Source organism: Protomyctophum bolini, assembly GCF_963924005.1.
Source record: "Protomyctophum bolini genome assembly, chromosome: 19".
NCBI lineage: Eukaryota > Metazoa > Chordata > Actinopteri > Myctophiformes > Myctophidae > Protomyctophum > Protomyctophum bolini.
This window is the reverse complement of record NC_137880.1, coordinates 35,017,958-35,031,117: the sequence shown is the minus strand read 5'-3', so window position 1 is coordinate 35,031,117 and position 13,160 is coordinate 35,017,958. Positions and strand designations below refer to the sequence as shown.

General features: G+C 41.0%; 1 protein-coding gene across 3 annotated transcripts in view; it reads left to right on the top strand.

The window, feature by feature from the left end:
* The window catches only part of plg (plasminogen), a 41,500-nt gene that overhangs the window by 10,647 nt on the left and 17,693 nt on the right, over positions 1-13,160 (top strand). The window contains exons 4-14 of one of the 3 annotated variants that reach the window (XM_080790164.1): positions 2,159-2,264; positions 2,558-2,675; positions 2,800-2,886; positions 5,970-6,108; positions 7,225-7,331; positions 7,539-7,653; positions 8,492-8,631; positions 9,131-9,251; positions 9,821-9,939; positions 10,431-10,596; positions 11,073-11,197. In XM_080790164.1, the coding sequence (XP_080646290.1) occupies positions 2,853-2,886; positions 5,970-6,108; positions 7,225-7,331; positions 7,539-7,653; positions 8,492-8,631; positions 9,131-9,251; positions 9,821-9,939; positions 10,431-10,596; positions 11,073-11,197 (1,066 nt within the window). In that variant the 5' untranslated portion in view covers positions 2,159-2,264; positions 2,558-2,675; positions 2,800-2,852. The remainder of the gene's footprint in view (positions 1-2,158; positions 2,265-2,557; positions 2,676-2,799; positions 2,887-5,969; positions 6,109-7,224; positions 7,332-7,538; positions 7,654-8,491; positions 8,632-9,130; positions 9,252-9,820; positions 9,940-10,430; positions 10,597-11,072; positions 11,198-13,160) is intronic. The other 2 variants (XM_080790165.1, XM_080790166.1) reach the window with 2 other exon arrangements.

Sequence of the window (13,160 nt, the reverse complement as noted above, 5' to 3'; positions counted from 1 at the left end):
GCAATGAATGGCACCAATGTTTCAATCGTCCTCCGAGTATAGCCAGCGATGGCTCCAGAACATTGTGACTGGGGGGGCTGGCTAAGGGCCGATTCATACTCCTATTTTATAGCCGAATAAAAGTCGGTTCGGCGCTGTAGAGCCTACAATGTGACGTCATTTGAGGTTCGGGGGGGGGGGGGTACCGTCCTAAAGTCGGCTCTTCGGTGCTACTGAAATTTTCTGACGAGCCGAAATCATTTCGGCACTACAGCGCCGAAACAGTGGTAAAATAGGAGTATGAATCGGCCCTAAGTGGCTATTCAGAGGGTGGGGGGGGCTAATGAATTTTGGTTTACATTGAAGTCAGTCAATTGGGTTTGTGGGGATGTGGGCTTAGGGGGGCTGAGCCTCCAGTCCACCAGAGGGGGCTAAAGCCCCCCCCTAGGGGGGGCCAGTCCAATGGCGGCTCTTCTACATACATTGCGAAGAGTGACAATGTCCTGGGTCGGAAGTTGGCAGAATGCACTGGACTCAGTCAGCTTTAATGATCTTAGATCCCTTTATTTCAGATTGTTTTTTTTATTTATAGTACAACATAGACATTACAGAGACTTTAGTTGTTACTGTACTTTAATACTTTAAAACAGTTGTCGTGACACACATTGTTGTCGTTGAAAACAATGCATTTCAAACTCCAGCTTGTCACTCTCCAGGCTCCATGAACAAACAGTGCTTCGAGCGCTCGGTTGCTCCATCATGTCAATGTCGTAACTCTGTCTTACTCTATGGCTCTGGGTGGAAAAGTGATGAAGTGGTCCCTTAAGGACTTGTGTGGTTCAGTCTGTGTGACAAGTCCGTACAAGTCCACACATCTTACGTTGTGACATAATAATCAAGTAAGGCTCACCCGACAGGTGTCTGTAGAGTGTAGACACTAGACATGCACTCAAGTGGAGAGGAAATATTTTCATTTTCATTCAAGAGGGCTTACGGGGCTGCTTGTTTCATCTGACGGCAGCGATGATGATCAAGGTGCAGTGAGAGTGAGGCCCGTCCTCATCAGCAAATTCATTCCCATAAGAATGTATATACAGTATGGCCCTTTTCTTTTGACTGTTGTATAAAGCAAAGTGGGGTCCGGGGAGTTCCAGGGGGTCCTTGAGGGAGTTCCAGGGGGTCCCCAGCTAAATTATATAGTTTGGAACCAAATGGATCCTTATGGGTCTGTAACTGTGAGAGTGTAACCAAATGGAACCGTTAAATTAACATTGATTTTTACAATATCAATTGGGGGTCTCGGAGATAGAAATGCCATTAAATGGGAGTCCGTAGCCTGTTGCATATCAAACTGGGGGGGGTCCTTGAAATGAAAATCCCTGGCATATTTTTTCTAGTCGGAGTCCGCGGGCTAATGAGTGTATAAACCACTAGCATAAAGGGCTGCCACAGATAGGATAGCACAGGCACAGCCCGACGCAGGGCCAAGAGATTGGCTATACCGGCTTAGAGAGTGGCTGTGACCGTGTGTGTGTGTGTGTGTGTGTGTGTTGACTCAACAGGATTCAAATTCTAGAAGAGAACCCATTTAAATCAATAATGATTTATTTACTTTTTATGAAAAGGTATACCAGTATGGTACTTTATATTTTGGGAGTTATTGTCATTATTCGTGTCGATTCCTCCATGGTTCCATGTCCATCTGGCCCTTCCATTCACTGAGCATGATATTGAAAACACGAGGATAGGAAAAGGTTAATCATGGTTACCTGCCTTTGCCAGTCAGCATGACAACAGAGGGTGCAAAACACCTGCCACCCTCTCTTTAGTTTTGGATATTGAGATTCTCTCACTCTCTTGAAATGAATGCGCGCCAAGAATCCCATTGTGTCTGAAGAATACATACCAAACATATAATAATACAAGTGTACACAAGATATGTTCTAGTTTGCACAATGAATGACGTGAAGCCTTGGAGGACAACGCTGTCACAAAGGGGAAGCCATTGTTGTTGTTGTTGTTGTTTTTTTGAAGGAGAAGTGTCTATTTTCCTTAATGTATCTCTTATAATGGGATATTGATTCAGTAATGAGCCTTGGATGGCACAGACAGGGCCTCACCCCCTGCTGCTGCGAACATTTAATAAACTGTTGTTGTCCCCTTCCTTCTGCCTTTACAGCCCAGACTAGTGACCTTCTGCTGGGAATGTAGAGCAACAATGAAACATACACTCTTTTACCTCTCCCAGCACGACATTCAGGAAACAGGAGAAAGAGAATAAAATGGCAAGTTTAAAAGCCTGTTTACATTGCTTAATCTTTGGTGAATTGGTGAATTTTAATTAAATCTCCCATTTCAAGGACTTTTCACTTTGCAGTATGTTCTCCTTTTTAGGAACACTGAGGTATATAATGCAATTAACATTTAGCATTAAAGCAACATTTTCATAAACATTTCGTTTATTGGCGCTCTCTCTCTCTCAACATGCATGTATATCTTGTTCAACTGTACAAGTACAATACAAAAAAAATAAATTAAAAATATTTCTCAATAGGCTATAATTTCTTATATTCAGCAGGAACATCCATTGACTTCCACAAAGGCAGAAAACCTGACCTGTACACTGTAAGAGCACTTGAGCAGATCAACGCTGCCATTCAGATGAAATGGGGAATTGGTGGCACACAGGACTAGAGGTGCTTCTCCCAGTTGACCAAGGCCAACCTATTGAGACATCCACTTTCCATTTATACACGTTCTTTCATTATGTATTAATACATTCATTTAATGAGGCTACATAACTTTTTTTTTTTACCAAAGGTTCGTGGAACGAAATAATTTGCTTCTGCATCAAGGCTAAAATCACAGGAGTCATGATGAATCAGCCGCCTACATATGGAGAATCAGGTACGTTTATGACATGTCCAATATTACTCTGCCCGAACAACAAGATTCAAGAATCATCTCAATTGAGCTGTGTTGAATTTAGAGCTCCTCTCTGTCTTCGACAGCTGCCCCCTCTAATAGTGTCAACTTGGCTTTAAGAATGATTCAGAGTGGATATTATTATTATTGTTATCTTATTTATCTCGCATTCAAATGTTTTACAATAATGCCTTGTTGGGTTTGTTTTATTTCTCTCCTTAAACTGTTTAAACTCAGTCGCAAAGGATCTGTTGGCTTGAGGGAATCATTTTCACACATTGTGGCTTTCACAGTTTGTAATCAATGGCACCCTCTGGTGGTATGTTTCCCACAAAATATAACACATGTGGGTTGCAAGTTACATCATTTTCTTTAAAACTTTTTTATTTGAATTTTTTGACTTAGTGGTTGAGATAAAACAATGTGTATTTTATCCATAATAACCTAATAGATTAATTGCCAATAATGTCATTGTTATTATTGTTTATTATCATTATTGTTAATATTATATATTTTTTGGGGGGGAGGGGGCTCAAAAATGGAAGGACCCCCACGTATATAATAAATGCTCTTGTACCGCATACAGAAATGGAATAACTAAACCAGTGCTGAACCTTAGTCCCAGTAGTTCCAGCCAGGGACTAAGGCCTACCGGTAGGTAGCAGTCTAAAGTAGATTGTTTTGTAATGATGTGTTTGCAGTTGAGGACATTGCTCATCTTTAGCTGAACATTAACCACCTATTATTGATTTTTTTACATATATCTGGATCACACAAAAGTAGTGACCGGAGCGGAGCCTACACAACAAAAATCTTGCTACACATTGTTTTTAATACTGTGTAAAATGGCATTAAGTCATTAGTCTCATAAAAGACACTGCTACGTGGCTCTGTGTTGACTGGATATTGAATTGGTACAACGATAACAGAACACAAAAGCCCACATGATATTGACAGGTTCAAAGCTCATGTCCCGATCCATTGTGCTGCGGGTACGAATGGAAGACACCAGCAGTATACAAATACATATTGTCATTGTAATAATAGGATCATGGAAGCGTCTGAAAAGCATAGTTCTGGCGTACAGTATATGTATGAGATAAGTTCGGATCAAAGACATTCAATGAGATATTCACTGGAAATTATGTACTTTGATGTACTGAGACTCACCCCACCCCCGTAGGCTACTAAATCCAACCCACAGGCAAACAGTTTTTTGACCCCTCAGTCCTAGTCCCGTGCTTGTCGTCAAGCTAATGATTGACCAATGATTGAGATGTTATTTGTCTTCCTGCCTTGGGTGAAAGGACCCCAATGAGGTACAGTAATCTTGGTAGCCTCCTGTGAGTTAGTTAGTCGACTATGCCCTTTTAGTGAGAGTTCTCACAATGGATCTGTACAAGGCAACTTTCCTCTTGGCAACGGTCATCTGTACAGGTACGTACGATATACTGTACTTTGGAAACAAAGCAATATGGCATTTGAATTATTTTAATGTTTTTCAGAAAACACATTTGATTTCCAGCTTACACATGGCATTGGTTTATAGAGAGTATATAGTCACATCTGTAATTGGACCTGAGGTCGATTCTACAAATGTCTTCTAAATCCTGATAGTTTTCTGAAAGACCAATGTTAGTGGTTCTCAAAATATTTCATGTCAATGAGCCCCAGAATTATATGTATTTGGCCGCCGACCCCCATCTCAAAATATGTTGTTCCAGGGACCCCCCCCCCAGAAGCAAAGATTTGAGTTAAAAACGTTCGCTCTGAAATCATTTATATTCAATTAAGATTTGTGCCACATTTCCGCGATTTTTCAAAAACAGTACTTCTACAAGCTCAGAGTGCCGCGCTACGAGCTTGTAGGTCTGCTGTTTTTCAACAGCTAAGTCTAACATAATGCTTAAAACACCAAAAGGGATTCCCGTGTTCTATATGATGACAGCTTTACATAGCAAACTGGAAGGAAAGGAAAGCAACCATCAAACCAATCATCACAAATATTAATAACGTGAAAGTGAATCCGGATTAGCAGTCAGTAGGCCTATACTTAACAGAAGTTATACAGAGGGGTTTTATGTAAACATTGGTCTTTATATTTATCTAGATCACTCATTTGCAGTCTTCTGTTAAAATGTATATATACAGTATAGGTATATTTGTTTGTTAGGTTACTGTAATAACTACTGTTTGTCTCTATCATCCATTTTACCAGTGAAGCAAGTTGTATAACAGCACTACAGTATTCTTTTCATTTATCTTATTTAAATCAAAACCAGTAGCCTAATATATGTCTATACCTGACATTTTAGAACAATTATTTCAGGTACATTTAGTTTGAATTAATTTAAACTTTCTGTTTGGAATAGGCTAAATTTTAAGTCCACAAATGACTCATCTGTCAATAGACTGGTCAGTGTTGCAACTGGAGATGTCCCGATACTGTAAAAGTAACGGTATCGGCCCTTATTTGGTCATATCGGTATCCGCGAATATGCCAGTCTAACCAGCGATCCGACACGGGGGTAAGGGGGTTGACACTATGGCAGGTAAATAAAATGTCGGGGGGCATGTGGAGTTTGCTTTGGAGTTGCCCAAACCGCAAGTGCACATATGTCTGCTATAAACACGACACGGGATATATAGCTAGATAGCTATAAACGCAACACGAGATCACAACACTTGCTCCCGATCCAATTCCGATCATTTGAAAATGACGTGATCTGCCCCGCGATTTCCGGTCACGTGATCGGATCCGGGATATCCTTGCAAATAATAATAAACATTTAAGAACCACTAGCACTAGTGGACTCCTAATGTGCCATTAGTGTCATAATAATAAACAATTGCCATACTTATTCTGGCCATAACCTGGAGACTTGTGACATTCAATAAGTGGGGTGTTATGATCAAAATGAGAACATTATAATGGTGTAACAGTAACAATCATCTAAAATGTTGCCACGGACATGAACAGCTCTTTGCCACGGACACATGTCTGTGTGCTATACAGACACATGGTGAGCCCTGGTTGTATGTTTTCTTCTCCTCTGTTCCTCCAGTCGGTGGTGACGTGGACGTGGTGGACTACGCCAAGACAGACGGGGCATGGATCCTCTCGCTGCACAAGAGGGAATACATGGTGAACACGGTGGCGGAGTGCGCCGCCAAGTGTAACACCGAGACGGCCTTCACCTGCAAGTAGGACTCCATTGGATTTGATCATCTTTTTTTCTTTAATACTGTTTTTATTAGGCATTTTTGTATGACAATTTCAGATTAGACAATGATAATAAGTAATTCAGTTAAATAAAAATGAAAAAAAAATAACAGGCAATGTAAATGTTCCACATACAGTATAATAAAAAAGACATAAGTGTGATAAACATGAAAAAACAAAAAAACTGTTAAACAATGACAAGTGTGAACAGACAAACAAAACAGACAACAGGACAGACACTCTTGCTCTCAAACTTCCAGGATTTGATCATCTTTATCTTGAACTTTCAGATAAGAAACCCCCAAAAACAAACGATGTATTTAAAAAAAAGAGAGAAATAAACAAAGAAAAAAGAAACTACAATAATGTCATCATTGATTTTCCACCTTAAGTTCAAAAAGGAGTAGGAAGAAGTAAAGACATATTTACTCCTACCCCCTCCTTATCTAATATTCAGAATCCCTATAAGCAATTACAATTAACGGTATAAATCATAATATAATACATGTGTATCTGTATCCGTATACTCCTATATACGTATGTACTGTAGAGCTATATAAGTTGCATGTAAAGTTCACATTTTATGCTTGGCATAAACAGTTGTGGGGAAAAGTACAGTAGCCTATAATCACATCTACAAGCTCATAGCGCGACACAGAGTGCCGTGCTACGAGCTTGTAGATCTGCTATTTTAGAAAAATCGTGAAAATGTGGCGCAAATCTTTGAATATATATATATATTCTTTCAGAGCGAATGTTTTTAACTCAAATCTTTGCTTCTGGGGGAACTTCCCTGGCTGGAACTGCATATTTTCAGATAGGGGTCGGCAGGCCAATTACATATATTTTTGGGGGTGCCTTGACATGAAAATATTTGAGAACCACTGACATAAAATCATGGGTTTTTCAGAAAACTGTCAGGATTTAGAAGGCATTTGTAGAATCGTCCTCATGGTCTAAAATTCTAAATGGGTTAAAGTACTTAGTTACTTTCCAGCACGGCAGCCAAACACGCTGGCAGACAACGAACGGTTCATGAAAGGTTCAAACTGACAGCAGCTGCTGTCTCCATAACAATTACTGCTATGTGTTTGCAGGTCATTCATGTACATAGAGAAAGACCAGGAATGTTGGACAGCAGAGGCAAACTCCAAAACAGAGCCTGTCCTACGCAGGAGCAGCACAGCTCTGTATGAAAATAAAGGTAGTTTTGTTTTTGTTTTTTTGTTTTTTTAATTTTAATTTTTTAATTTTAATTTTAATTTTTAATTTTATTTTTTATGTAATGTAATGTAATTTTATTTTATTTTATTTTATTTTATTTTATTCACACTACCATTGACACTGATGCAGTCATTTGATAGACTTGTTGAACTTATATCTTCTGTCTATATCTTGTCTTGTCTGCTAGGGTTCCTGTTGGAGTGTGTGAACGGAATAGGAACAGATTATAGAGGCACAAAGTCTCGAACGAAAACGGGAAAGACGTGCCAGAGATGGGCTGGGAAATACCCACACCGGCCCAAGTAGGTTCTCCTCTCATTTCACACCTGTCTCTCTACTGTTTGGTGTCACATAATTTTTATCGAAGCTCGAACAGGGAACATTTCCGTTCCAAAGTAGTAGGAGTATAATGTTGTAGTAATAGTTTGTTTCGGTCATTAGCCACTCGCTCATTGATTCACTCTTATGCTTTTAATTGACCAAAATAATCTTATATAGGTCGAAACATGTCGGTTGAATAAAGTTTTCCTCCTTTTTAACCTTTTAACTGTGCCCGGATCTCCGCTTTGTTCTATAGATTAATTAGATTACTTATTTTAATTGAGTCCCAGCCCTAATCATAATATGATAGGCTATCATATGATATCATTTCTAATCCTTAACTACACATCATAGACAGAGTATAGTCATTGATTGATTGATTGATAATTTTATTAGACAATAAGATGAATCTTCATCAGGTCTGATGAAGAACGTATATAGGTCGAAACATTGTTCTATAGATTAATTAGATTACTTATTTTAATTGAGTCCCAGCCCTAATCATAATATGATAGGCTATCATATGATATCATTTCTAATCCTTAACTACACATCATAGACAGAGTATAGTCATTGATTGATTGATTGATAATTGTATTAGACAATAAGATGCAAACAGTACTAGGGTACAGTCGAGCACAGCATTGGTCCAAAAGGACAGCACCGAAGAAAGTCTTGTTTCCATTCGGGTCCCATGCATTCATTCACAATGACAACAGTGACAACAAACAATACGTTTCTCAAACTTGGTATTAGTCATACCAAGTCATATCTAATCTCAACGCATAACCTTGGTCCTGTGTTCTGCCTGCCCTGCAGCATGACCCCTCAGACTCATCCCAAGGCCGACCTGGACTCCAACTTCTGCAGGAACCCAGACGGCGACAGCAAGGGTCCCTGGTGCTACACCACGGACCCCGCCACGCGCTGGGAGACCTGCAACGTGGAGGACTGCAGCCGTAAGACGCCTGAGAATGATTCATTCCATCAGTCATCCATTCATCCAATTAACCCATTTTTAACTGAGATCAGATTTAAAAAAATGTCTTCTACATCCTGACAGTTTTCTGAAAAAGCTATGTTTCTATGTCAGTCGTTCTTCTTCGATTTTTCAAAAATAGCAGACCTACAAGCTCGTAGCGCGCCACTCGGTGGCGCGCTATGAGCTTGTAGATCTGCTATTTTTCAATAGCTAAAGCATAACATAATGCTAACACCAAAAGGGGTTCCCGTTCAGAATGGGTTCATTCTCACTGAGAATTAATGAATGGATGACTGATTGAATGAATGGGTGGCTGGATGGGTGGACCGACGAACAGAAGGATGGATGAATGCATGAAGGGATGGATGGATGGATGGATGGAGGGAAGGAATTATGAAGTGGTGGATGGATGAATGACAAACGCGCTGACATCACTGTGTGTGTGTGTGTGTGTGTGTGTGTGTGTGTGGGGACAGAGGAGTGCATGCACTGCAGTGGAGAGGACTACAGAGGGAAGATCGCCGCCACAGAGAACGGCTTCACCTGCCAGCGATGGGACGCGCAGAAACCACACAACCACGGCTACATCCCCAGCGCGTAATAATAATAATAATACCGTTTTTCTATGTCAGTGGATTCCAAGGTCCACCATAACTGTAAGTGTAACTGAGGGTCCATTTGGAACTGCCTCAAGGCACCCAGAGAGGCACTGGACCCCCGCTAAAGAACCACACTGATCTATGGTGTTGTCCAGTGGTCTCCAGCGTGTGTCTTCAGAAAGCCTTTTATTTTAATTTTTCGTTTTTCTTTTTGGTTTTATGACCTTTACACCCAAACAATCTGAACTTTGAACATTCAATGGATTTACTGTGGTCTGGGATTTTCTCTGTGTCTGTCAAGCCTTTTGAGCCGCAATGAAAACGGTTAAAACAGTGACATCTTCTGGCAAATCCCATTGTCCTATATGGGATTTGCAGGCTCTTACGTACATCGCACTCCACAGGAAAATCAGAGCACTTGTTTGAGCCAGAAAACCCCAGACCATAGAAAATCTACTGAATGTTAAAAGTTCAGGTTGTTTGGGTGCAATTTAGCTCAGAAAAATAAAATTACAAATCTTTTTTTTAGTATGTCATAATGTATGTCTTAATGTCCCCCACCCCCAGTCTCCCAGAGAAGTACCTGGAGGAGAACTACTGCAGGAATCCAGACGGCGACCCCAAACCCTGGTGCTTCACGACCAGCGAAGCCAAACGTTGGGACTTTTGCAGCATAGCCCGCTGCAGTGAGTGCATGTCCACCACACACCCGTTCCGTTGACACTGAACGCTGTGCTGGTTTTCCATTTTACCAATGATACTACCATTTATTAACCCATTTAGGCCTGACGTCGAAATACAAAAATATCTGAAAGAACTTATATTGAAAGATTTGTGCCGCATTTTCACGATTTTTCAAAAGTAGAAAAAACTATGAGCTTGTAGATCTGATATTTTTCAATAACTAAAGTATAACATAATGCTTTATTTAAAACACCAAAAGGGGTTCCCGTCCAGATCCCATTCCTTTCCAGTGAGCCAACATGCATAACAGGAGACTTTGCCATGAGAGGAATGGAAGCTTGATTAGTACGTAGTATTGATAACACCTGTTTACTTCACGACAAAATGGCCGTTCTACTGAGCCAGTCAACAGACAAGGCGAAATGCACAGGTCCTCGTCTTTCCTCTCTCTCACCCACCCACCCATCGACCGGTCTTTCTTTCCCGTCCTCAGCGGCGTCAGAGCCACCGACCATCGTCCCAGAGCTGACCTGCGCCACGGGCGAGGGAGGAAACTACCGCGGGACGGTCGCCAGCACGATCTCTGGCAAAACCTGCCAGAGCTGGTCGACCCAGACACCTCACAAACACAACCGCTCCCCCGACAACTACCCCTGCAAGTAAGAACACCCCGCAGATAAATATCTCTCTACTACAGTGTAGAACATGAACAGTGTCTGTCAGTTTTGTCTCTACCTACGGGTGCAGTACTTAGTTTAGACAGTTTTTGGTTTAGACTAGTCATTGGTTAGACCAGTCATTAGTCCTACAACTACAACCTATCTCAAACCCTCACCCTAAACCTAACCTCCCACGGGGCAGCACACCTAAGACTAACCTTAACCCATGTCTAACCAATGACTAGTCTAAACTAAGTATGCACCCCCTACCTACTACCTACTTAGTACTAAGTTAGTAGTGGTCAGGGGTGTGACGATACAGTATAACAGCGACACGATATAATACGTATAATGACCTGGCATATCTTTTCAAATTGGGGTCCGCGGGGCTAATTAGTGTCAACTTGGGGGTCCTTGACGTGAAACGGTTTGGGAACCACTGTACCGACTGTAACTAATACGTATTTGTTTGTCAGAGGCCTGGACAACAACTACTGCCGTAACCCAGACAACGAGAGGATGCCCTGGTGCTACACCACTGACGCGGAGACACGCTGGGAGTACTGCCAGGTCCCCAGCTGTGACGGGGCGCCCGGACCAGGTAGCTTTAACTGCTTCTTAAGGCACTTAACCCATTCTGAACGGGAACCCATTTTTTGGTGTTTAGCATCATGTTATGCTTTAGCTATTGAAAAATAGCAGATCTACAAGCTCATAGCGCGCCACCGAGTGGCGCGCTACGAGCTTGTAGGTCTGCTATTTTTTGAAAAATCGAAGAACGACTGACATTTTTAGAATCTGATCTCAGGTCAGAATGGGTTCATCAGACCAGTGTGTGTGTGTCCAGTGGAAACCTCGTATGAATCTGATCTCAGGTCAGAATGGGTTAAGTTCAAGACAAATAATCTTAGTTTTTGTCAGGTGAAACCGGACATATGAATTAGTCAAATTTAATGACGACTTTGGCTCCTATAGTCGGGACCAGAGTAATCTAGTAAGAGAGCGTTGACTCCCATTGTAACAATGGAATGCGGAAGTGCTCACTCTATCTCAATGGGATAGTTCCACTAATATAGCCCATAGCACCCCAACTTTGAAGTGCTCACTCTATCTCAATGGGATAGTTCCACTAATATAGCCCATAGCACCCCAACTTTGAAGTGCTCACTCTATCTCAATGGGATAGTTCCACTAATATAGCCCATAGCACCCCAACTTTGAAGTGCTCATTCTATCTCAATGGGATAGTTCCACTAATATAGCCCATAGCACCCCAACTTTGAAGTGCTCACTCTATCTCAATGGGATAGTTCCACTAATATAACCCATAGCACCCCAACTTTGAAGTGCTCATTCTATCTCAATGGGATAGTTCCACTAATATAGCCCATAGCACCCCGCGTTGTGCTCATTCTATCTCAATGGGATAGTTCCACTAATATAGCCCATAGCACCCCGCTTTGCAGAGAGGTCAAAGCGTGTCTCCACTAGATTACTCTGGTCAGGACCTAGTCCTGATTGGTTGCCACACAACACGCTGCTGTCATGTATTGGTTACTCAGGTCACATGACCAGGAAACGGGTAACAGCTAGGATAAGCAGGTAACAGAAATCTTTAGAGACAATGTTATGTAACGTAATGTTATGATTGAGAGCTGAGACCTGGCCAGTTGAGAGGAGCGTTCGTTACTAAATAAAGAAACCAGCGCTTCTTTCACCTGACAAATATCACTATGTGATCATTTCTTGTTACAAAAAAAGACAATGAACATCTTGCCTTTTTCATTGCAATGGCCTTTGCTCAGGATTGAATTGGATTGGAGACACTTTGACCATTGGCTTTTCTGAACGCCAAATGTCGCCAAATCGAGTAGCCCTGCCTGTTGAACAGATAGCCGAATATGTACTGTGGTCAGGAGATATGTGTTCCTCTTTGGATGATTGCTGCGTAGATGTTTTTTTTTTTTTTTTTTTACTTAAAAATGTATTGACATTTTCCAAGCATAAATAAAGGACAGTAACACAATAAGCAATATGAAAAACACAATATGAAAAACAATAAAAACTGAAAAAAGAACAGTTGTGTTGAGTAGGGTGATGTATATCACCTAGATAGTAATGAATTACCAGTACATTTTGTTTTTTCCATCAATCAAGTTAAGGGCTACAAACTTTAAAGTATCCCTACTTAAAATCTATCCTATGTTGCCACCTTGTGGTCACTAGATGACATGCATTGCCATGCAGTGGGGGCTGGATTTTAGGATAATCCCAAAAGATATGGAAATGATCTTCAGTTTAATTCGGGTGTTATAGTAATGTATTGTATTCTTCCAAGCAAATTCCCGCTAAACTCTTGAGTTAGTAGTTCTTGTTTGACCTTCAGGTGTTTGGGTTTTCCATGCAGGAGAGACCCATGCAGGTTCAATTATATTATTCAACAGGTAGTTCCAATGAAGCAATCTTGATTTGTTGAAATAGGTTGTTATTTTGAGAAAGAAATGTCCCGCAAAATGAATACATTTTGCGTTCAGTGATGCTTCAGTAAGCGTTTAATATTGCAC